A 24,286-nucleotide genomic window follows, 5' to 3' on the forward strand; every position below is an offset into this window, starting at 1 on the left:
GCTCTATGAATACTATTCAGTATAATAAAATCTAACCAACACAATTAGAAAATAATACACAACAATTATGGAACATACCAGATGGGTAATAATATTATAATATTTACATTTTTATTTTATAGATTTTTATCTTTAAGATTTTTTTTTTATATAACTACGTTTTTAATTTTTAGTACTTTAGCTTTACTACTGTACGCAAATGTAATTTAACGAAACCTTTTACAGTCATCGATTAAAATAAATTGATATGTTAAAGTAGTTCATTAAATAGAATTGCTCATTGCAATCCCAAAACTACCAAACCTTTTTAGTGTTTTTTTAAATGTACTCTTTATCTTAATAATTTATAAAAATAAAAAATAGTGGTTTAATTTCTAATATTTTAATAAATAATCGTCTTCATCAACTACGTTCAGAGCATTGTATGGAGTTTCTTGATCAGCTTCTTCCCGTTAAAGTACGGTTGTATCTACTTCATCCTCTTATTTTTGTGTAGGCTCAGGTTTTATTTTCCATTTGGCATCAGTTTCTCTTTCCTAAAAATAAATTAAAATAATAAGGACATGAAGAGTTGTTCAAATATTTAATTTTTCATTTACTCTATTTGAGGTTGATGAATTATGGGTTTTATGAATGTGTTCACGGAGATTAATTCGATAATAGAATGATTTATCACATACTAGACATCTATAAAGCGGTATCTTCTTTTGCCGCACCTAAATAAAATTAAATATTGTTTAATTAATTTTATATAAATTAAGGGATCAAATCAAAATTGTGTATCATACTATTAACTGCATTCATAATAATAGTAAATAAGTTACATAATATTATATTATTGTAGAAAATTCTTTTAAATTAAGTCAATAAATTTTAATTTACTTCTCTTAAAGTTGATGGAGTTGACTGATTATGGTCTTTCCGAATGTGATCAAGCAATTTTATTTTAAAATGAAAGGATTTAGTACAAACTTGACATCTATAAAGGTGTTCCCTCGTTTTCAGCATCTAAATAAAATTAAATATTCTATATAATTGAATGTATATAAATTAAGGAATCAAATCAAAATTGTGTATCATACTATAAACTGCATTCATAATAATAGTAAATAAGTTACATAATATTATATTATTGTAGAAAATTCTTTTAAATTAAGTTAAAAAATTTTAATTTACTTCTCTTGAAGTTGATGGAGTTGACTGATTATGGTCTTTCCGAATGTGATCAAGCAATTTTATTTTAGAATGAAAGGATTTAGTACAAGCTTGACATCTATAAATGTGTTCTCTCGTTTGCAGCATCTAAATAAAATTAAATATTCTATATAATTGATGTATATAAATTAAGGGATCAAATCAAAATTGTGATTCTATTATCAACTGCGTTCATAATAATAGTAAATGAGTTGGGTACATTATATTATATTATTGTAAGAAATTCTTTTAAATGAAAATACAATATATAAAAACATCATTCCTATAATATATTTTTTTAAATTATGATATTATGGAACAAAATGATAAACAAATAAAATTAGTTGAGTGTAGTTAACTGAACATTACCATATATTATATTATTATTGAAAGTTATGAAGTGTAAAAGTAGTAATGAAAGTGTTTACTACTAAATTAGAATTTGAACTGAAAAAATATTGATTGGTCTTATACTAAATTAATAAAGTAAAAGATCATATTTTTTCTTATTCTTACCTGAGTTAATGCTTTAGTCGCTGGTTGTATAAGAATAGGTTTTTCAGGCTCCTTTTTGTTCACATGAGTGCGCATGTGAATACTAAAATTAAAATATTAATAATAACTTTAAAATAATATTAAATAATGTATATACCGAGTATGACCAAGCTCTTTCGATTGGAATGTACAATAGCCACACTTGTATATTTTTGTTTTGTTAGCGCTTTCTTGTTGTGTAACTGGTTGTTGTTGTTGATGATAGTGTTGTTTTTGTGGTTGGTGTTGTTGTTGTTGCTGCTGCTGCAGTTGTAATTTTAACAATTTTAATGGAGTTTGGACTGGAGTTATTACAACAGCAATAGTCAGTACACTGGGTACTATATGCTGATCTTTTTCTAGTTGTTTCTCTGCCTTTAAGTTTCCATTGACAATCTAAGTAAAAGTCAAAAGTAATTTTTTTTATATGACAACTTAACATCATGTACATTGCCTCTAATTAAGTTGTATCCTTACCTCAATACCCTTTACAATCTGATCAGAAGGCCATTTTCCATATTTCTTTTGTATATATGACAACAATGCATTTTTTATATGTTTCAGATCATTTTCCAACTTGTCCGTATGAATCAAAATTGAGGTACAGTTCTTGCACATTTGATCAGCAGGAGTTACATTAAGCACAACTTCATTTCCCACAAGCTCAGCAATTTTTTCTGGGTATGGTATTTTACTATGTGGTGTAATGGTTGTACACACCCGTGTACGTTTACCAAAAAATGTTGTACCACAAAGAAAACAGACACCCATCGTATCTAGAAAATAAAATAATGATGTTTCCAAAGTGATAAATGATAACTAACTTAACAATTATTAACAGAATATTAAGAATATTGTTAGACACATAATATACATTAAACATTTTACTTTATAAAACTATAATAGTTATTTACCGACAATGTAATACTATCTAACTGCAATTTAATGTGTAAGCACTTTGAGCATTTCTAAGTTACAGACATCTGATCCTATACTGTTGGGAGTTGTATCTTATTTTAGTTTATAACTTATATAGAAGATACTAATTTATCATAGTTAATATTTCAAATTTGTGAAACTTAAGAGGACGTTGTACTCGCACGTGTTGTGTCCGTTTTACACATGCATGACAGCAAATTTTTGTTTACTAATTTCAATAATGTACTGTTAATTTTTATATTAGACTTAATAGACATATTATCAAATGTTTAGGTAGGAACATTATCTGTGTTAGATCACTCTCGTTAGTTTTTACGATAATTTAATTTTTAAGCAAACGTTACACTGACATTGGTTGTCCCCGTGCTATGCTTAACATAACAAATTATACGCTCTGTAGAACACGTTTAGCTCTGTTCGTTTGAAAATTAGAGTGAATTTAATTGACCTATAATGCAATTTAAAGGTAATATTATTATCTAGGCAATCTCTTCAACTAAACCAGTATGTGTGAAAGATGGAGACAACAAATGCGGATACAATGTCTTCTTAATCAAACATAATTTCTAAAAGCCTGGTCTTTTACTAGGGTAAAAATGTAGTTGTGATGAATTATTGAAAATTGTCAAACGCCTTAGAATTTTGAGATATTCCATTTCAAATTTAGATGGACATTAATAACTAGGTACTTGAATCTACTACCGATTCAAACATTTAAAGCAAAATTAACTTTGATACTGTTGAAGTACACAGATATACAGAAGTTAAAGGTAAATAATAATAAGATCGGATATATATAATATAATAATAAGTATAATGATACGATGTACAATAGTGTTACGATGCGTAATATAAATCAACGACTAACTATGTATACCCAGCTACACTACATAAGACATATATGCTGTAGTATTATAAAAATGTATAGTCAGCGTCTGCTGAACTACAGTGTGAATATATTACTTATACACTACATGATATAGGGTGTTTTGTTTATAATTCTAACAGATACTATTTAAAAATAAAATTTAATTTATATTGTCATTTCTTATTAATAGAACATGCATTTTGTATGTACAGAAGAATATCGTAATATGTTTTAGATGCCTAGGTTTAATATGCAATTCGTGAAAAAATGAGGAAAAAATGTATACAACTACCTACATAGTTTATTTTAATAATAATATTAACACGTGAGGGAAGTAATCAAGTAATGAAACCCTTCAGAAGAATTGGTCTATTAAATCAATTAGTTTAGTAGGTCACCGCTTTTTGAGTCAGCATGGCAAGTTGTCAGGAAAAGTATGTGATGTTAGCTGGGAGACTAAAAGGTAAGAGAATAGTGTGGGATTCTGGAGTATAACTTATTATAATTGATTATGTAATTGGTTTAATGTTTTTTTTTTAAGGCTTTGTGTGGATTCATTTATGATGTACCAGGAGACTTGAGGCTAAAATAATTTATAAATATAAAATGTATGACAACATTTAGGGGGCTAGGATATTTGAAAATAAAATTCAAACTTAATTAGGTATTTTAATTATTTTGAATTTTGATTTCAAAAGTTTTAAACGAGGTTTTAAATAGGTAATTGATAATTGGTAATTATTACCTGCTATACCACAAGAAGTACATATATTACACCAATGGTTGTCAGCCCACAGCCCGTGTGTGGCCCTCATTATAAATATATGTAGCCGCCTGTAAATAATTTATAATTTGTATAAAAAAAATGAACTCAGGTAAGACATGGCCTGGATACCGCGGATTAAAATGTTATTTAAATGTAGATACCTTGATAAATTAATTACACAATATACTCTACATAAGTATTATTAAAATAATTTTAAACCATTAACAACATAATCTAATAACTAACCAGTTATAGGTATTCTACAATTATTAATGTTGATAAAAATATAGGTAGTTCAATATAATTTATATCTACATAAATACATAAGATAGTGTATTAACTTCAATGCTAATTTTAAATCAACTTAGTATGTTACATAATATAGGATGAAATAAAGTTGAAATTATTAAAAAAAAAAAACCATTTGCGATTGAAAGTGAAACGCTGTAACGGGTATGTTGTGTGTCATTTATGTGTTATTTTTCTAGTGACCCGTTATAGATCCATCCCTGCCAGCCTAAAAATTGATAAGCTTTCTATGGATTTAACTATATTTTTAAATAAACCACCCGATACTTCCAAGTCGTAATAAACAAAGTTTGAAATTCTCTTTCAAAGATTGTATGTACTACGCATAGATTATAATAATGGACTTAAAGTTATAAACAAACAGTATATTCGACTATGTAACATCCTAAATTATTTTTCATAATCTTGTTATTATATTGATTTCTGTGAAACTGTCAACTGTGTATCAACTGTGTATCAACTGTGTATCAATTATATTCTAATATATTTTAGTGTAGTGGGCCATTACGTTCAACAAAAACATAGGTACAAATAATTTAATTATTTTGTTGGACTTTATCATTGATAAAATTATATAAGTACCTACAGTTATTTATTTTAATACAAACATTTAATTTAAAATTAGAAGACATTTATCAAATTGCTGTGATAAATGTTAGATTTTAAAAAGGTAGGTATAATTTTTAATTTTATATGAAAAAAAAGTACCTAACTAATTTTTGACTAAATTAAGTTAGGTAAGTACTTTTATTTTATAATTAACTTGTAACTTATAGAGGTGAAAGAAAAAAATAAAGGTAATTCTTAACTTTAAACTTAATTTACATTTTTCTATTTTAACTTAGCTTAACAAGTTAAAAAAAATAGTTAACTTGCCCAACCTTGGATATTATACATATTATAGTTATAGAATATTAAACCTTCATAATTATATTATTTAAAGCTAGGTATATAGGTACTTGTATTACTATTTACCCATTTTAATATTATATTATAAAACATAATATAGAATATCCAAAACACATATAAATTTGTCTCGGTAATTAATGTGTAATTTTTATCTACTATTAATAAACTTGTATTTTTACTTAGTAAGTATAAAACAAGACAATATAAAATATGTTGAGTATATAAACGTTGTCCTGCATTTTTGGATTATTTAAATTTTGGGTTATTTCCACCATTGTACACTAATTAGGTACCTACTTACTCTTTATGAGTAGTGATTAGTTATTACAAAATCCATCTTACCTAGTTTCAACATAAGCGTCGAGACCATAAATCACAACTATATATAATAGATTAATTTGTTTTATTTAACATGTAAGTATCTGCTACATAATTTAATTTTAGTTCATATCCACAGTCTCTTAAATCCTAAATAATAAACAGCGTCAGAGCGCAGAGCGAGTGACATATGAAAGTGTATATGAAAAAACCATATAATATACATACTTGTACAAATTGTTTTTCCTTCAGTCTTATAATCGATGATATTTCAGTATTGGTAATGAGTGCAGTCTTGTCGGGTGGCCTATATTATGTGTACCAATTGAACTAGGTATTTCGTTTGGCAGCGGTCGGATACAGTCGTCAGTCGTGTTTACGACGAGTCTAAAAAACGTTCGTCAAAAACTACCCAGAAGTTCTGCGACCGGCTGACATTAATGACCGTGTACGACACGTCATAGATTATGGCGACATTACAATATACCCACTCGAACCTCAAAATATATTAAACGCAACGAAATCACATATGAGGCCAACATACGTCGAAGCGTGCTACCAAGCGAGATGGAAACAGCGTAGAAAAACGTAAAAAATATAGTTATTCAAGAGTATTAACACAGAACAATATAGAAGCGAAACTCGATCAGCTGATTGGGTTCTTGGTTAGGTATCTATGATCTGAAGTTTGAACCTATGAAAAACATGAAAACGGTTCCACGCACCAACATGATGTTAGACCCATGGTTACCAATATTATGAAAACGATTCCAAGACTATGGCGGGATACGTTACGCGGGGTCGGCTTGTTTACCATTCCCTATTTCACGTATGTCACGTCCCCCCGGAAACCATGTTCAAGGCCATAATCGCCCGTTCTGCCAATTCACGGAGTTTCATACCCCTGGTATTAAGTAAGTACTCGGTAATAACTACCTATTACAACAATATCACAATGTTTATCATGACTAAATCATCAGGCATGTCAGCTCGATAACACTGCGTATAAAATTGTGATAAATGTTCCTCAGACTTGGAATAAGCACTAAAATTTTGTACGCTTGAATAATAATCTACAATATAAATTGTAAATTATTCTTTCCATGTCTAGGAAACATGCGTGACGATAGCAAAAAGCACGAATTAAGAAGAATTTTATGTTTATCTTAATTCGTGGCGAAAAGCGGTATAAAAATATATATTATACGATCACAATTTAGGCGCGAACGAACGAAAAGTGACAACAAAATACGACGCTCCGACGCCATGAAAAATCTCTTCTCTTCTCTTCATTACATATATAACCCGTGGGCGCCTCCTATGTCGATTTTTCGTACTTTTTAGGGAACCCACCAACGAAAAAATCGCGTTTCTCGGATTGGCGGTCCCGTTCACACCTTATTCGCGTTCCCCGTACTTTTTTCCCGGCGAGTCCGCCACGGCGGAGAAGACGTACACAACGAGGTCTCGGTGACGCCGTGAGCTACTCATATCGGTTATTCATATATTTAATACACGATATAGTTACAGAAGGTACTGTAGGTACATGCATATTATAATAAATAAATGTCTAAATATTAAGAGTTGATACGGTGGTTAGGTGGTCGGGTTGATTAAATTATATAATAATATCCTAGCTCGAGTCGACGATGGATGTGACAGAAACGTTTGAATACTTAAACTCAGAATGTAATACAATATATTATTATAAATCGATTGGTCGATGACTATACTATTGGTAGGTATATTTTGTATGCTACACTAAATTTATGTTTACCAAATTCGACTCACCTAAAAACTGTAATATATTAAGTACCTAATACATAGTATAGTATATTATATATTTAATATCTAACCCAATAAATGTAGACAATAAAAGCAATAGCTGTGTATACCAATTATTTGTTATTTACCTTTTAATTACCTATTTATTAATTTGATTTTATGCTCATGATTAGATATACAATACCTATACTATGTAGTAGGTACATAATATATTACAGTTTTTAGGTGAGTCAAATTTAGTAATCATAGATTTAAAGTAGCATACAAAATATACTGCAACTGATTCTAAGTAATACAATATTAATACAATAACAAAATAGAACTTTATGTATTCAATTAAAGTCTAGCAAATAAATTGTATAATGATATGGCTATATACTATTTGAAATAACTTATTTAGGTGTGTTTAATTATGAGAATTATATGAAATAAATATTTAATAAATAATACTTATTTTTTTTGCAACGCACCCATATTATTTAACATGGGCTGGACTATATGGGAAAGTTCTTTTATACTTGAATTAGACAATAGTAATATAATTAACCTACATGTATGCTATGTAGGTAGTACTAAATATATTACAGTTGTTTGAGGTAATGTAATTTGGTAATTATAAATTTTATGTATGATACAAAACTGCTGCAGATACTATATTATACAATAATTATAAACTAATAGATCTTCATGTATTTAATTAAATTTTGGCAGTTGAATTGTATAATGATATGGCTATACTATTTGATATTTCTTATGTAGGTAGGTTTAGTTATGAGTATTAACTATTAAGTGATCAATTAAACTATTTAATAAATAATAAGCTACATTTATTGAGCATCGTTTGATAGGTTTAATCATTAGCATAAAATCAAATTAATAAATAACAAATATACACAGCTATTGCTTTTATTATCTACGTTTATAAAGCAACGCACCTACATCGTTTAACATGGGCTCGAATATGTGGTAAGATATTAAATATATAATATACTATGTAGTGGGTACTACAGTTTTTAGGTGAGTCTGAAAAGGTCCTAGATACCAGTAAAAATGTTCGAAAAACGTAATACATTTGGAGGATCTGATATTATCATACAAGTCGATGAATGTTTATTAAGAGGATCCAGAAAAATCATAAAGGTAATTCATATTTTATAATTGAATAAGAACAAAATACAATTTTTTTTTGAATATTAATTATCAAATATTTTAAATCATCATTATGTTGTTACAGGTCGATATCGAATTGCAGATTTGCCGAGTGAAAACATCGAAGACGAAAATGGAAAAAGAAATTATAGTAGATGAATTGACGGTTCTTGGGTGTTTGGATTATGCGACGATAGTGAGGTACGATATTTTGTTATCGAAAAGCGGGACAAGCAAACTTTGCATGACATTATTAAAAGAGAGGTTGTATTGGGTTCTATTATACACTCTGATGGGTGGCCAGCGTATAATGGGATCGCCCAATATGGTTATACGCATAATACAGTTAACCGCAGTGAAAATTTTGTTGATCCACTTACACAAGCGCACACTTAATGGATCGAAAGTTTATGGAGACCATTACGCTTAAAAGTAGTTAAAAATATGTGTGGTACAAGTCCTGATCTCCTTCCAAGGTAAAATTATTATAAATTATGTATAATAAATTTAATGTAATACATATGATATAATGATATATATTATTGCAGGTATCTCATGGAAACATGGTGGCGGGTAATAAATAAATCGGATTTATTTAATGCATTTTTGAGAGATATGGTAGACATTTTTGTATAACATATTATATTATATTTATTTATATTCATTGACAATAATTTTTTTGACAAACAAATTTTTAATTATAAATTTTTTACTAAATATTACTATTACAATACTTATACTATAATAATATTTTTAATTTATTTATTTTTGGCATACTATATTCGTAAATCGCCGATAAACCGCATACTATACTCGAAAATTCACCGGTAAACCGCATACTATATGACAGCCTTTGAAATTTTTTTCACGTAATTTATTACTTAATTTTGTATTTTCGGTGACAGTACTGAACGCTGTCCGCGATCCGACGCAGTTAGAAAATAGTAACCAGAGGGCCAAATACTCAGAATTAATATTTAAATACAGTAATCAAAACGTAGTACGTATTTCTGATTTTCTGAACAACTAATAAAAAAAAGCCTACAGAAGAAATATAATCATAATTATATGAATATGATATGATATATGGTTATTACTTATAACATATATACATAAATAATGCACAGTATCTAAATATTAACGGATGGCGTATAGCAATATATAGAAAATATGATAATGGGATACGATTCTTGGAATAACCAGGCGTGGGAATGTATCGATAATAAATTGAACAACGTCCTGTGAGGTCCATGGATATATCGATAGACTAGGGGGAAGTAGGAGAGCAGGAGGCCCTATAATACCAGACCCGAAACGGCCTGTAGATTAGACGTGATTTACCATCGTACATGCGAGCACCTTCGCGAGAGACAGTATAACGATTTTGTCAATTTGGACTTAGAGTATTTTATGAAGAAGAACTTTAAATATACAACTTAACTTTTCAACAAAGTTTAATTATTTTGTCAACCTACCTAAGAAATCATCTACCAACGGTCTTGCTACCTGCAACTTATAAGCTAAGCAATTAATCCAATTGTTGGTTTATAACACTGACGCAGTAGAGTACGGAGTCTATTGGAGTTCAAGGCGAGTCAAGCAGGCGAGTCAATCAAAATCAAACTAGGAAATTGATTTGGGAGACAGCGGTTTCATTCGACTTTACGAACTCCACGGAGGCAGTTCAATACGAATCATCGTTGGAGGGTAATTCACCTTTCAACAAATCCAAGACGAACATTTCAAGTCAGGCAAGCAGACCAAAGAATGAATCAAGCAGCAAGTACTGGTGTTATGTAAGTTGGATTAATTAAGTAATATTAAGTTGATTTTATTGAGTACGAAAATTGTAAGCTTAGGGAATCACGTCTCTGTTGGATTAAATAAATCCATCGATAAATACATTTTTTTTGTGTAGGTGCGTATATTATCTAACATAAGTTTATATAAGTTAGTTGAAAAATAATATACAATAAAAGAAATAAAATAATAAATTGTTAGAAAAAGAAATAAATAAATAGACAGCGGTGGACTGATCTAAATAAGTCATATATTAAATAAATATTTGAATTAGATAGAAATTAGAAAAAATTAAATAGTAGAAAATATTATATTAATTGTGAAAAATAAATAGAAAAAAATATATATTAATGCACGCGTAGCAATTGAGTAAATGAAATGAATTGATGAATAATTTTTATTAAAGTAATGAAATATTGAAATAAATTAATTGTTGAATAATTGAATAAATTTTTGAAAAATATGGGTATTGAATAGTTGAATTAAATAAAGTATAAAAGATTAGATGTTTTGTGAATAATATATAAAAGTAATTGAATTGAAGTATTGATGAATAAGTTTTTGTAATAATTGAATATTGAGTAATAATATATAAAAGAAAATTGAATTGAAATATTGTTGAATAAAGAAATATGAGGAATTAAAATGTTAAATTAAATAGTTGAATAATTGTTGAATAATAAAGAAAAAATAATTTGAGATATTATAATATGAAGAATAAGTTGAAATATTAGATAAAATTGTTGAATAATAAATAAATTGAGATATTATAGGAAATATAGAAAGATAAACATTTGTTGAATTATAAAGAGAAATAAGTTGAATATTGAATAAATTATAAATATAATTTTGTGTTTAAAAGGCAGTATATGACCTTATATTATATACAGGGTGTATTATATTAAATAAAAAAAATGAGTAATAAGTAAATTTTGGTATAGGCAAAGAATAAGTCTTTAGGTGTTGATTTAATAAATGTTATAAGGGATATATGAAAATAAAATATTTGAAGAAGGTAGAAGTTACACATAAAAGTTCGAGACGAAGACAGTTTGGAGAACGGGTTCTAGGTCTGATCCCGGCGTAGTACATATACAATTAGAAAAAATAATTATACTCTCCGAAGCCAACAAAATTGTTTCACCGAGTGGACATAAATAATAATTTATTTATATACACCTGTGGTGAACGTTTTTAGGGGATTCCAGCCTTGTCCGTTTCCACTAAAACAATATACCTAAACAATAGTGTTATTATGTAAATATAATTTTGTATTTTCGTTGTCCTAAGACCAATTTAGTCATGTACATTTTTCTTGCGCATTCCCAAATAACCACTTATTATTTCTTACTCATATTTAAATTTAAAACTATAAAACACTATTAATTGTTTGTCATTCTGGCTAAACATTGTTGTAAATTCCTTAAACTACTTCTACTGAGATCTAACACTAGTAAGGAGGTACTTAAGGAACCGATACTTAGTAAGTTGTGTTAAGAATTAAAAAGACATTTGGATTTACCTTACTAATTTTTACGCAAGACAACATTATTAATTAAAAGATATACGTAGGTAATAAGTAATAACACATAGGTATCTGGTATACTTGATTTAAGTATCTTGTCATTACTATACCTATATAATTTATGTTATCGTATCGATACATATATACAGTATATTATAGTAGGTATATAAAATAAATTGCCGCAATTTGTATAATGTATATCTCATAGGTTTTGTCACAGATAGTATAATATTAAATTTTTTTTTGCCACACTTTACATGTAGACTTTTAAAAAAATGTCAATTTTTCCGCAGCTTACTTACAACCAATCATGGTCGTTAGTCACCGGTGCATCCATTCTAAAAACTAGTTCAAACATTTAAAATCTAAAATTGCTATTATTAAATTTAAAATAACTTGTAAAATAAAAATAAATAAAAATAAATCGTTCAACGAGAACACGAGTGTTGGAAATCAACTAAAAGATTACTAACGATAGAAAATTGTATATTTACTATTATTTGGATCAGCTTTGGTTTAGATTATATTTTATCAATACGTAAGAGAGTATAATATTATCTTAATGTTTAGTCGTATTATAATCGTATCAAATATCAATGCAGAAAAGTCATAAATTACGATTTCGAAATTACAAACTTATTTTGATACACGATATTTGAAAATGTTTGAAACCACTTATGCGTAATTATTACCTACCCATTATGAGGCAACTAAGTAGCTAGTCGGGAGGCAACTGCAGAATATACACAGGTAGGTAGGCGGTATTGATACAGTGGAGGCGATAATAATATGATTCATAATATTCTAACTAGGTACCTATTTATTGTAAACTCTCTCACACACACACGCACACACGGACACGCACAATAAGCATATTATTATTATCTGTTTTTGAGATTTATTTTAGTTTTTATATCAATTATTAACGTATCTGTGTCCTTGTATAATATTCAAAGCTATTACGTCCATCCGTTATATTCCTAGTTTCATTGAAATAATTAATAAAGACGAGAAAATCGTGTTCGTCCGGGTCCGGCTTGTGGGTAATCGACGACTGTATAATAATACAACACAATAGATACAGTACAATAGATAATAATATATTTAAGTAGGACAATATATGGAAATATAGACAAAAAATAAAAAAAGTGGGTAATGCTCTGCTGTATTTTAGGTATCCAGAAGGGTCATTGTATGTATGTGTTAAATTTGAATTCTCAGTTTTAATATATAATTTCGTCCAGATTTGAACTTAAAATGTATGTAAAAAATAACTGTGTTTATATATTTTTTAGATTTTTTAGTTACTGTATAAAAAATGTAAATAAAATAAAAAAATTTCAAATTTTAAATGTAAATAAATAAATTAAAACGAGTCAAAATATTTTTAAATTATATAGAAAACGATAAAATAAAAATTTGATACAAATTTCAAGTACCTACGATTAATAGTTTTTGAATATCAACAAAATAATTAAATCGTTCCGTGAGAATTTGTTAATTTACGGGTACATATCCAATGTCTAACTTCAATAGAAAATTAATTTTTTTGTTTAATGGGAATTTTGTATTACATTAATTACAAATCTTAGATATACACACAGACAATTATTTTTTAAATTTCTAACTCAGAATAAATTGAACATTTTCGTGATTTTGTCGAATTTTGTCAATCTAACCAGTGTCACTACGCCTCTGTAGGTCTGAGGTGGAAATAATTTGAAAGCCCCCCTAGACAACAATAAATCATAAAACACTTTGTCCGTAACACAAACACAACTGATGAACGATATCTAACAAATATTACGGTATAGCAGTGGTGAACTATTGCCGGGAGAAGTTATGACGGTTGAGCTAAGTTTACAAATACCAATAATTTGGTATTCCCACATGCCGACATCGTCGAACAACTATCAACCAATATTGGTTATATGTTTTATTTGTTTAATTTATATTATAATTTGACTTCAAAAATCAGTCCATTATCTGTATGGACTTACTTATATAACTTCCTTACATAATATTGCTCGTACTCATCACCAGATCTAAGAAGGAATATTCGGGGAAAACTATTTTTCAACCCACTTCTTTATTTTGTACAAAATATTACAAATATTATATTTGATCAAGGGCAATTTATTGTATGATTATGGTATGACACAATAATAATATAATATAGCCTTTTACTTTGCCTTCTATTTTTTGTTCCGATTAAGGCTGAGAGGACGCAAGCGTTCGCTCCACATCGGCCACGCAGTCACACAGTCGGTAGTCATCCGGCCTCTACGACTGCCCCTGGCGGACTTCCGGCCACCTCGAGTGCCACGGATAGCTTTCCCACTGACGCGACTCTCATAGGTAGCCTTTCCACCACGGCGACCGGTGATTGCTAGCTTCTTAGCCCTTCGGCCGCCACGGGCCGTCTTCTGGCCACCGCGACTGCTACCAGCCGCCAGCTCGGCGGAGATCTCATCGTCGGCGATTTGAACATAGAAGTCACCGTCGTCGCTTCTGCTCCGACTACGACGGCTACGACGGCTTCGGCTCCGGCCACGTCGGCTGCGTCGGCCACGGCTTCGAGAGCGACGGGCGCGCCTATCCACATTCTCTTCTTCGACGTCACTAGCCGCCGTAGTCGGATCATCATCCGCTCCCGAACCCAGCCGAATGGCGGTAACTGTTGTGGCAGCCGTACTCACCGCTGGTGGCACTGCGTACTCCATGATCGGCTCCTGCTGCGGTTCCGGTTCTATTTCAACCTGTTCGTTGTTCATGGTTACATGATTCACAGTTTCAGGTTCTTCAAATTCCATCATTAATGGGATCGTCGAAAATTCAGTTGTCGCATCTTCCTCTACTACGATAATATCATTAGTACTTCCACCGTCCATGTCAAGGAAAAAAACAGTAGAAACGATAATAAATTGTTATACAAAAAAAATCGTCGATGCGCACGAAACGAGTAAAGTTAAAATTTGTTTGTAACAATATTAGTATCATATCATACCTGGCCAGATCACCAAGGCGATTACGGCGGTCGGTTTTTTTATTTTGATTTAGGCCAAATGGAAAATGGATAACGGGGGAGTGGTATACCTAAGGGTGAACATAATTTGAGAGCCCCCCCCCCCCCCAGACAACAATAAATCATAAAACACCATGTCCATTACAGAAACACAACTGATGAACGATATCTAACAAATACCACGGTATAGCAGTGGTGAACTATTGCCCGGAGAAGTTATGACGTTATGAGCTAAATTTACAAATGCCAATAATTCAGAATTCCCACATGCCGACATTGTTTTTAACTAATATTGTTTTTATGTTTTATTTGTGTAATTTATATTGTGTTATATTTATCATCAATAATTTCCATGGCGCTAATGCGTTCAATATAGGTACCGCATTCAACAGCGCTCATAAATTAATGCGATTTTATTTAAATGTAATATATTCATTGGTAGACAAAAAATGGCACCAAAAAAAAGCTAGTGGTTATCAAAATCGTAAAAGGAAACTAGAACAGCAATTACAAGTTGAAAAATGTCCAAAAATGTCATCATTTTTGAAATCGAATATGAACGTACAAAACCCTAATGTGACATTTGAGAGTGAATTTATTAGAAGACCGTTCTAATGAAATAAATGATTTTAATAATAGTTCTAGTAATGACGAAGAATGTAGTAGTAATATTCCTAATATACTCCCGAATGATCCAAAAAATATCGATGAATTTTTTGACGTAATAACTAGATCAAAAAATTTCAATGATATAGCATATTGGCCTGAACAATTAACATCTACTGATAAAGATTATTTGATAACAACAGGACCCAAAATGTCTATTGATTATATGAAAAATTTTAATTTTTCTAAAAACAATAATAACCGTAGTTTTTCATATTCGTTATTTTTTCGAACTATAAGGAACAGAGAAAAATATTTAAGAAAATGGATATTTAATCCTACGAGTCGATCTAATTTATCCAAAGATGGGTTAAAAGACTGGAAACATGTAAACGAGTATTTAAAAACGCACGAGAATTCACCTCATCATATCAAATGTGCTAGTATGTGGTTGGAAACTAATATAAGGCTTAAAGAAAACAAATCAATCGACGCAGGCTTACAAAAACAAATAGTTGCTGAAAGAGAACATTGGAAAAAAGTTTTAGAACGATTAATTGAAATAACAATTTTTCTTGGGAAAAATAATTTAGCATTTCGAGATAGCTGTCCATGGGCGCTGGGTTTTCCAATTTTCATGGAGTACCTAAAAGCCGGGTTTTCGTCATAGTCGTTCTTAAAAATGTTTTTAAACGCCGAAGAGCAGAAAAAGAACGCTCAGCTGTACATGATAAAACTGGTACGGTTACCATAATTTTAATTAATTTAGCCACTTCTGGAACTAAATCTTGTAAATAAGACTCTTGTTTAAAAAAAATGAATTGTATCTTGACACTGATGATATTTTAAATTGTTTTGCCTTAACAACATCTAACATTATATTACGATGTAATACTAATTTTGCCCCATCGAAATCGGAGCCATAGTATTCAGTTATAATGTCTGCATTTATTTTTTTTTGATCTACTATAAAGTTTTCTACGTTTTCGAGATGTTCAATGACTTTATTTTGGAATCTGTTTTGTAGAGCAGATAACGTGATATCCACGCATTCAAAAAATAGTGCTTTAAATTGATCTTTAGCCGACATGAAGTAATGTTCTTGATCCCCTTCAATGAAACGTTTTGGAGTTTTTCTCTGCATAGGTGTTTAACTTCGCCTAAACTCTTCGGATTTATAGATTATTTCTTCCTATAATTGGTCAAAACCTGATTTTAGTTTTTCTTCTATAGAAATTATTATAGCATGAATTAACCTTGCATCTTGGAAATGCAAAGATTTTTTTTGTAGTTCTGAATTCAAAACTTCTATTTTCTCAAAAATAAATATCATGATTTACAACACGAAATAAAAATCAAATATATAAAGTAGTTTCGAAAACCCATTAGCCTTAACACCTATTTCATTTTTTTCCGTGGTCAGCTCATCAAGAAATTTACGAAGTAAATTATAATTAGAATCAATTGATTTTAATGAAACAATTCTAACACACCATCTTGTAGGACAAAAAGGCCTTAATGAAACATTATTTGATGAACCAATTATACTTTGTTTAGCTTGTAAAGAATTAAATATTGCCTGACGTTTAGGCGAATCTTTAACGAATGATATCATTGAACGTAAAGGCTAAGAAATCTCGAATCTTCCTTATATTCTGCATTGTATCTTGCACAACAAGATTTAAGGTGTCGGCAGTACAATGAAGAAAAGTTGCTCTAGGTTCAACATCGATTATTCTTTTTTGTAAACCACTGATATGTTCACTGAAATTGGCTGCCCCATCATAGCATTGTCCGCGACATTTAGAAATATCAATGTCAAATTGTGATAAAACATTTATTACTAAATTAAATAATGTCTGTGCGTCAGTAAAAGGAGTTTCAGAAAATCCTAATAAATGTTCTGATATATTTAAATTCTTGTCAAAAAAAAAAAAAAAAGCGAAAGCACGCAGAAACTTGTTCTCTATTGGAAATGTCTCGTGTTTCATCAAATATTATTGAATAACAAAAAGCATCTTATATTTATGAAATAAGATTTAACTGTACTTCTTTAGATAAAATATTATCATGAGATAACCATTTAATAATTATAATTATGATAATTTATATTTTTATTTCTAAACATATGTATAATATTAAGGTATTTAATATTTATTTCATGGAGTGCTCGGGCACCCCAGCACCCCAATACTCGGCGCCCATGTAGCTGTCCATTGGAAATCTTAACATTTATTAATGATAACAAATTACAAGATACCTTACCAAACTTATGGGTCGCTTTAAGAATTATGATGACAATTACTGTAACTACTGCGAGCTGCGAGAGAAGTTTTAGCAAATTGAAGTTAAACGTACTTGAGATCAACAATGACAGAAGAACGTCTCAACAATTTAGCATTAATCAGTATAGAAAATGATATATTTTCTAAATTAGATCTAAACGAAGCAATACAAAATTTTGCTGATTTAAAATCTAGAAAAAAATGTATATTTAAAAAAAAATTATTATTGATAATATTTATTATATTGTATACGATTAAAGAAATAATCTAAATACATATTAACTATAAAAAATATATATATTATATAAATTATACAAAATAAATTGTATCCATATAAGTTTTTCAATCCTTTACCTATCCATTAATGTAAGAATTTTAAACAAAATATGTAGGTAAGTATAAAAAGTATAAAATGTATTATAGAGCATTTGATTAAGGGCGCCTTTCAAAAAATTGCCCGGGGCGTCAAAATACTTTGAGCCGGCCCTGGTTGGAGCTATCGATAATTATAATAAAAGCGTGGCTTGGCTGCTACCAGTCGCGCAATACGACTGAGAGTAAGTTACGTCCGCTGCTACTAGTTCCCGGATGAGTGACCACCCAGATACGTAGTAATAAAAACCTTGCTACACATACACGTGTTTCCATACCTATCGTAAAAACCGTAACAACACATATTACCCTTACCAACCTCAGTTCATAATCCCCTACACTGTTGTGCCACACTAATGGCCATAGTTTCCACTTGCCAGGCTAAAGTTCAATAAAAAAAAAAATAATAATAATAATAGTGTAGCAAAATAATTATCTGTTAATAATTTCATATTGTTGATTGCCATTACCTATTTAGTTTTTGTATTGTTGTATTGACAACATGGTTATTAAGCTTCAGTGATATTTTTGAAAAAAAGTAACTTCTATTGTAATTGAGTTACTTTTTAATCACAAAAGTAATGTAACTTAACCAAATAAAAAAAAGTAACTTAAAAATAATTTAGTTACAATTTTGATAAGGAATTAGTAATGTAATTTAACTACCAAAAATAAGTAACTTCCCCAACACTGGTAATAAGTACGTATACAATTATTGCTGCATTTGGTCAGTGGTTTTATATTTATATATTTTTGTAATCATTAGAACAAAGACTTTTATGCACTAAAAAAAAAAAATAAATACATAGCAAAATTTACATTTTTCTTTAAATATTTTTACTAATATAATATTATTTATTAAATTAGTACATTAGTTAAATATGTGCTAAAAATAAAATTACAGCTATTTTGTTAAATATTTTATTTATTTTAATTATTTTCCATAATTAAATGTTCTATGTACCTGGGTATTATGTATTTATATAACAATAATACAGCCAATAGATACAGATCTCATATTATTCATTCAAATTTAATTTAATTGTTGACCTTGATTCATGAAATATATTTACTAAAGTGCTTGATTTTCGATGAACTATCAAAATATGTACTAAAAACTTTGAGAATTTGATCACAGATGTTGTGAAATGTATTTTGTACTTACTAATGAGCGTACCTACGATAAAGTTAACCAGAAAAAATATGCAGATGCATGAAAGTCCTTGCTCCATTAATCAAGCTTCAGAGACTTACAGTAATATTTATAAATTAAATATTATGATCGTTGAGTTTTTTCTATGTACGACGAACTTTCATACCTACTTAAAAAAGTCGAACAACGTGAATGTAGTGAATGTACCTACCTACAATCAGCCTTAATTAGCGTGGCCCGGCAGGCGGGGATGGTTACGATAGCTTTCCAGATCACATCCGAGTTTACATGTAAACATAGGCGCACATTGGGTGTGAATTTAGGGTGTGCTAGAATAACTTATGTTACTCAGATCCGTGGGGAGCGTTTCCCCCACACTCCCCTAAATCCTAATACTATAATAAACTGCATTACATTAGATTTAATTTGTATACAATAATATGTAAATAGCAATTAATCAAATAGTCTGTATGATTGCAAAGAAGACGGCTAGGTACACCCAAATGTGTTTTCTCCGATTTACAAAAGATGTAAAACATAGTAAAAACTGTTTTGCACGGGTATAAGAACCACTCAGGTCTCAGGCTGTACTCTAAGCTAAGCAACTAAATTTCCCCCCTATAAAAATGAGAACATTAAATGTGCAACATTTTTTTTTTGTGTTTCCGATATCAGAACTAAAAAAAAAGTTATTTAAGTTGGAAAAACTCAAAAATAATTAATTTTTAAGCTAAAGTATCACTTTGCTAACTTACCCGCTAGTTGCACCACTGCTGAGTGGTTCTTATCTGCGCAAAACCGTTTTTACTATGTTTTACATTTGTAAAACGGAGACTACACAATATGCGGGTGTAGCATTCTCGTAGTAATATTTGTCATACCGAATTTATTCAATTCAGCGTAGTCCGCAGATTAAATAAATATATTAGTAAAAACCAAGTAATAACCATAGTTATAAATAGAACATTTCGTAACCAACCGTGAACAGTAAGGTAATATAATTGTCTATAATAATATGATGCTGCATATTGTTTAATGTTTTGACAAAAACTGAAACACTGAAACGTGCGTTCACACAATACTGTTTTAATTGTGAATTCGTGAACAGTAGTCAATAGACAATATTTATAATGGAAAAAAAAATTCTGAACCAATAAACCACAATACTTTATAAATAATTGGTGAAATACTGAATTAAATTGGGGGTGCTAAGCATATTGTGTGCCTATGTAAAGTACAGTTTACTGCAGTTGTTTACAAATCTAGAATAATAATTATAACGGCGTTTCCGAATTTGTGCAAAAATCGTAATATTATTTAGGTTGAATTGCGTGCGTGATTTTCGTCTCGACGAAGCTGAGTTGCGCACACTAAGAGTGACATATTATTATTTAATATTTAATACTAAATAGTCAAAAATAATTTTTAATTATTAAAAAAGGTGAGTAAGTGTATGTCACTCTGCTGTACAGTGGGTTACAAGGGGTTACTATATAATGGATGCTATTCAATTTGAATTCAATAATATAATATCATTGTATACGAAAAACGATTTTGAGCGGTGACGATTTATCAGTGTGGATATTTTATATTACATTTATATTGTAATTACTTATTAATAAACAATTATTATTTTACTGTTCTAAAAGGTGATGACAAGCACGTAAGAAAATTTTAAATTTAAAAGAAAACACACTTACATCATTGTTGAATCCATAAATTCATCGCTCAGTTCAGAATCTAAAAAACTATAAAAAGGGGGTCAAGTGGCTGTCGCTCTGCGTACAGTACGTTACAAGTGGGTCACTGAAATGGATAAATTTAATTGTTTTTAATTGTTTTAATTGTTAAATTTGATTTCAATGATACAATATAACTGATAAAAAAACGATTCTGAGCGATGACAGTCAGTCAGCCTATGATATTTACCTAAGTATATTTGATGATATTTTATAAATAATGTAAATAATATATTATAACCTATATACGTGGAATCTCGTTTTAAATGTTGAATCCTTATTGTTGAAATATACAATTAATATTAGTAGTCAACCTTGAAACGTGTGTATAATTTAGTATCTAGTTATACGAGTATACGACTCACTTTCTTTACGGATGTAACATGACCTCGGCTATGGATATATATAGTGCCTTTGAGTTATGTAATACTCACTTGCACAGGCACCGTCGTACAGTACGTATACGGTGTATGTGTACTGTCACAGTTAAATAGTCCAGTTGTACGTTATTATATATTATACTTATACATAATCATATTGTCGTGTTATTAATCATTTATACTAATACTAAAGTCATTAGTCCGTCAAGCGTCACTTTCAACACTTATAGCTAGAAAAGTAAAATATTTTATAAGTTTTTAACTACAAAATAATTATTAAACTTTAAATTTGATACATTTTGTCAAAGTTTGAACTTTAAATGCTTATAATATTTTATAACTGCTATTCCAACAATATATCAGGTTAGAGCCTTATATTCAATTTTCACGCATTTTCAATCTATGGAAATTCAAACATAGGCAAGAAGAGAGACCTCCGTGGTTTGATGGACTTTTGTGAATGATAAATTCAATAGATATGTTATATAACCAACTAAAACTACAAGCCTTCTTATAAATCGATTAATATCTGACGTTATTGATAATACTTTTCAGTTTTTAGACAAAGAGGAGGATACAATTGGTAAATATTTATATTTTTCAATAAATAATAATTTAGTTTTAATTTTTGTACTATGTAAGCTTTTCTGTTTTGGAAATCTAACAGCTCATGTGTTTCGGACTACATGTCGTATTAATGTTAAAATAAATCTATATTTTTGAACTGTGAAAAAGATGCTGATACTCATTTATTGAACAAAGATAACCGTAATGAAGCAGCCAAACATTATATTGAAGAATTTAATGAAAGTTCAGATAGCTCTTCGTCGGTATCGAGTGTATCATTGTCATTTACACCAATCACCGGATAAAGTGAAATTGGTTATACACCTAGCGTGACACTAGAACAATGTTCAAATACATATTTTTCAGGTTACTTGGGGGAAAAATGTGTAGAAAAATTGAAGTGTAGACTATGTAAAAATTGCATGTTAAAAGAAACCAATGATGAACAATTTAATGAAAAAGAATTTTTAATATTTTGTAAATATTATGATTCCCAAAGTTCAAATTTATTTTTAAGAAGACCCACTGATTTATTTTTAAAGTAATTATCAAATAATTATCAAAAAAATGGTTGAAAAAATGCATCACAAAAAAAAACTTCTAAATGTATTCACCAAAAAATTAAAATTGAGTAAATAGAAACTATAAGCTTTCTTACAAATAGCCTCATGTTAATTTTATTTTTGAACATTTAATTTTGTGTAGACTTTTAAGAGACTACTTGGAACTCTGAAAAAAAAAATGAGGACTGAAAAATCAAAACAGAAATTAAATATTTTAAGAAATGCATAGTTATTGGTCAATAGATAATAACATAACTAATATAAGGTCATATATTAATCATTATTATTTTACATTAGCTATATACATATGTATATAATAATACTATAATACTATGTATATAATAGCTTATCTATATGCTTACTGTTTATTAATTCTTATGTATTATTGTATTAATTTTGGAAATTAGAAAGTGATAACATTTTATTTGTTTGATTAAAAACAATATGACAAATAGACAAAATATGTATTTGTTTAATAAATTCTACTAAATTATATTTATCATTTAGAGAGCAAAAAAATATAAACAAATGTGTGTACCTAACATTATATAAATATGTTTTTATAAAAATGTTTCAACTTTGAATAATAGTATGTCGTACTATTTGTGATATGGCTATGTAACATTTTATTTAACTGTTAATTATTGTTCTTAAAATTAAAATGTATGAAATTTAGGAACTGACAATTATTCAAGACACGGTGTGTTGTTTTACTAAAAAAAAAAATTGAATATTTGAAAATATAAATTATAATATTGAAAAATGAAATAAGATTTTAGATTACCTTATAAAATCAAATAAAAATGTTTATGATAGTCTGGTCGTCCGTCGGTTGGCGCCTTGCGAAAGCGCAGTGTTTTAATCATAGACCTATAAACAAATGGACAGCGTTTAGAGAGAGAGGTCAGGGGTACGATAAGAGTAAAAGAGAAAAAAGAACGTGGGGGAGATATAGTATTAGTTTCATGCGTCAATATAATTACCTCCTTTATGTTCTTTCTCTCTTTTCTCTCTTCGTTCTTTCTTCTTTCTTTCTCTTATATGATTCCCGAGCATTGAAGGCAGGGCGGAGTGGAATGCGCGCAGTCCATTAGTTTATTGGTCTATGGTTTTAATAAACTGTTGCACTATCTATGGCCACGACGCTGTACTATTTCATCGATTTTCATAATATTATTGTGCATTGACATGAGCTATCTAATTTTCTGTATATTTAATCAATAATATTAATATTTTTATAAACATTGTAATATTGTTGTAATAGTTATTACTGGGTAGGTACTTATTCTCGAATAACACTATTTTTTAAACGTTTTTCTACGCTGTTGGCATCTCGCTTGGATTGAATTCGGTCGGTAGCACGGTTTAAGATATACTGGTTACACAACTCCTATATTAAATTGCTTATAACACCGTTCAATATGTTTTACGATAAGACACAGAACAATGTAATAAGGCTCCCCGTAGAACTAGATTGTAGTGAACTCTAGCGACCAACTG

At 29.4% G+C, this 24,286-nt stretch overlaps 2 protein-coding genes and 1 pseudogene across 3 annotated transcripts; 1 reads left to right on the forward strand and 2 right to left on the reverse strand.

Annotated features, from left to right (window-relative positions):
* Window positions 1–24,087, reverse strand: LOC132936493 (zinc finger protein 728-like). Of its 2 annotated transcripts, XM_061003227.1 has the most exons (10): window positions 23,770–24,087; window positions 23,571–23,656; window positions 4,281–4,369; window positions 2,206–2,504; window positions 1,847–2,124; window positions 1,711–1,792; window positions 1,177–1,302; window positions 883–1,008; window positions 600–716; window positions 1–536 (listed from the first exon to the last, which is right to left on the reverse strand). In XM_061003227.1, the coding sequence occupies exons 3-10, from the start codon at window positions 4,348–4,350 to the stop codon at window positions 483–485; spliced, it is 1,152 nt and encodes a 383-aa protein (XP_060859210.1). In that variant the 5' UTR covers window positions 4,351–4,369; window positions 23,571–23,656; window positions 23,770–24,087; the 3' UTR covers window positions 1–482. The 2 variants fall into 2 exon arrangements, with proteins under 2 accessions (XP_060859210.1, XP_060859211.1); XM_061003228.1 differs by lacking the exons at window positions 4,281–4,369; window positions 23,571–23,656; window positions 23,770–24,087 and adding an exon at window positions 6,066–6,390.
* On the reverse strand, window positions 14,308–15,263 carry LOC132937358 (uncharacterized; annotated as a pseudogene).
* LOC132937367 (zinc finger MYM-type protein 5-like) lies at window positions 15,643–16,397 on the forward strand. The gene is made up of 2 exons (XM_061004185.1): window positions 15,643–15,682; window positions 15,724–16,397. Exons 1-2 carry the CDS (start codon window positions 15,643–15,645, stop codon window positions 16,395–16,397), a joined length of 714 nt encoding a protein of 237 aa, XP_060860168.1.
* Window positions 24,088–24,286: the final 199 nt, after the last annotated feature.

This window comes from Metopolophium dirhodum, chromosome 1 (genome assembly GCF_019925205.1).
Source record: "Metopolophium dirhodum isolate CAU chromosome 1, ASM1992520v1, whole genome shotgun sequence".
In the NCBI taxonomy this organism is placed as follows: domain Eukaryota; kingdom Metazoa; phylum Arthropoda; class Insecta; order Hemiptera; family Aphididae; genus Metopolophium; species Metopolophium dirhodum.

Bases quoted from the DNA above. Each gene is read 5' to 3' on its own strand.
- LOC132937367 (XM_061004185.1), top strand. From the start codon at position 15,643: ATGTCCAAAAATGTCATCATTTTTGAAATCGAATATGAAC. The intron at 15,683-15,723 runs GTACAAAACCCT...TGAATTTATTAG, and splicing joins TTTTGAAATCGAATATGAAC to AAGACCGTTCTAATGAAATA.
- LOC132936493 (XM_061003227.1), bottom strand. From the start codon at position 4,350: ATGAGGGCCACACACGGGCTGTGGGCTGACAACCATTGGTGTAATATA. The intron at 717-882 runs GTAAATTAAAAT...AATTTTATTTAG, and splicing joins CTCCATCAACTTTAAGAGAA to GTGCGGCAAAAGAAGATACC. The intron at 537-599 runs GTAAATGAAAAA...ATTTATTTTTAG, and splicing joins ATTCATCAACCTCAAATAGA to GAAAGAGAAACTGATGCCAA.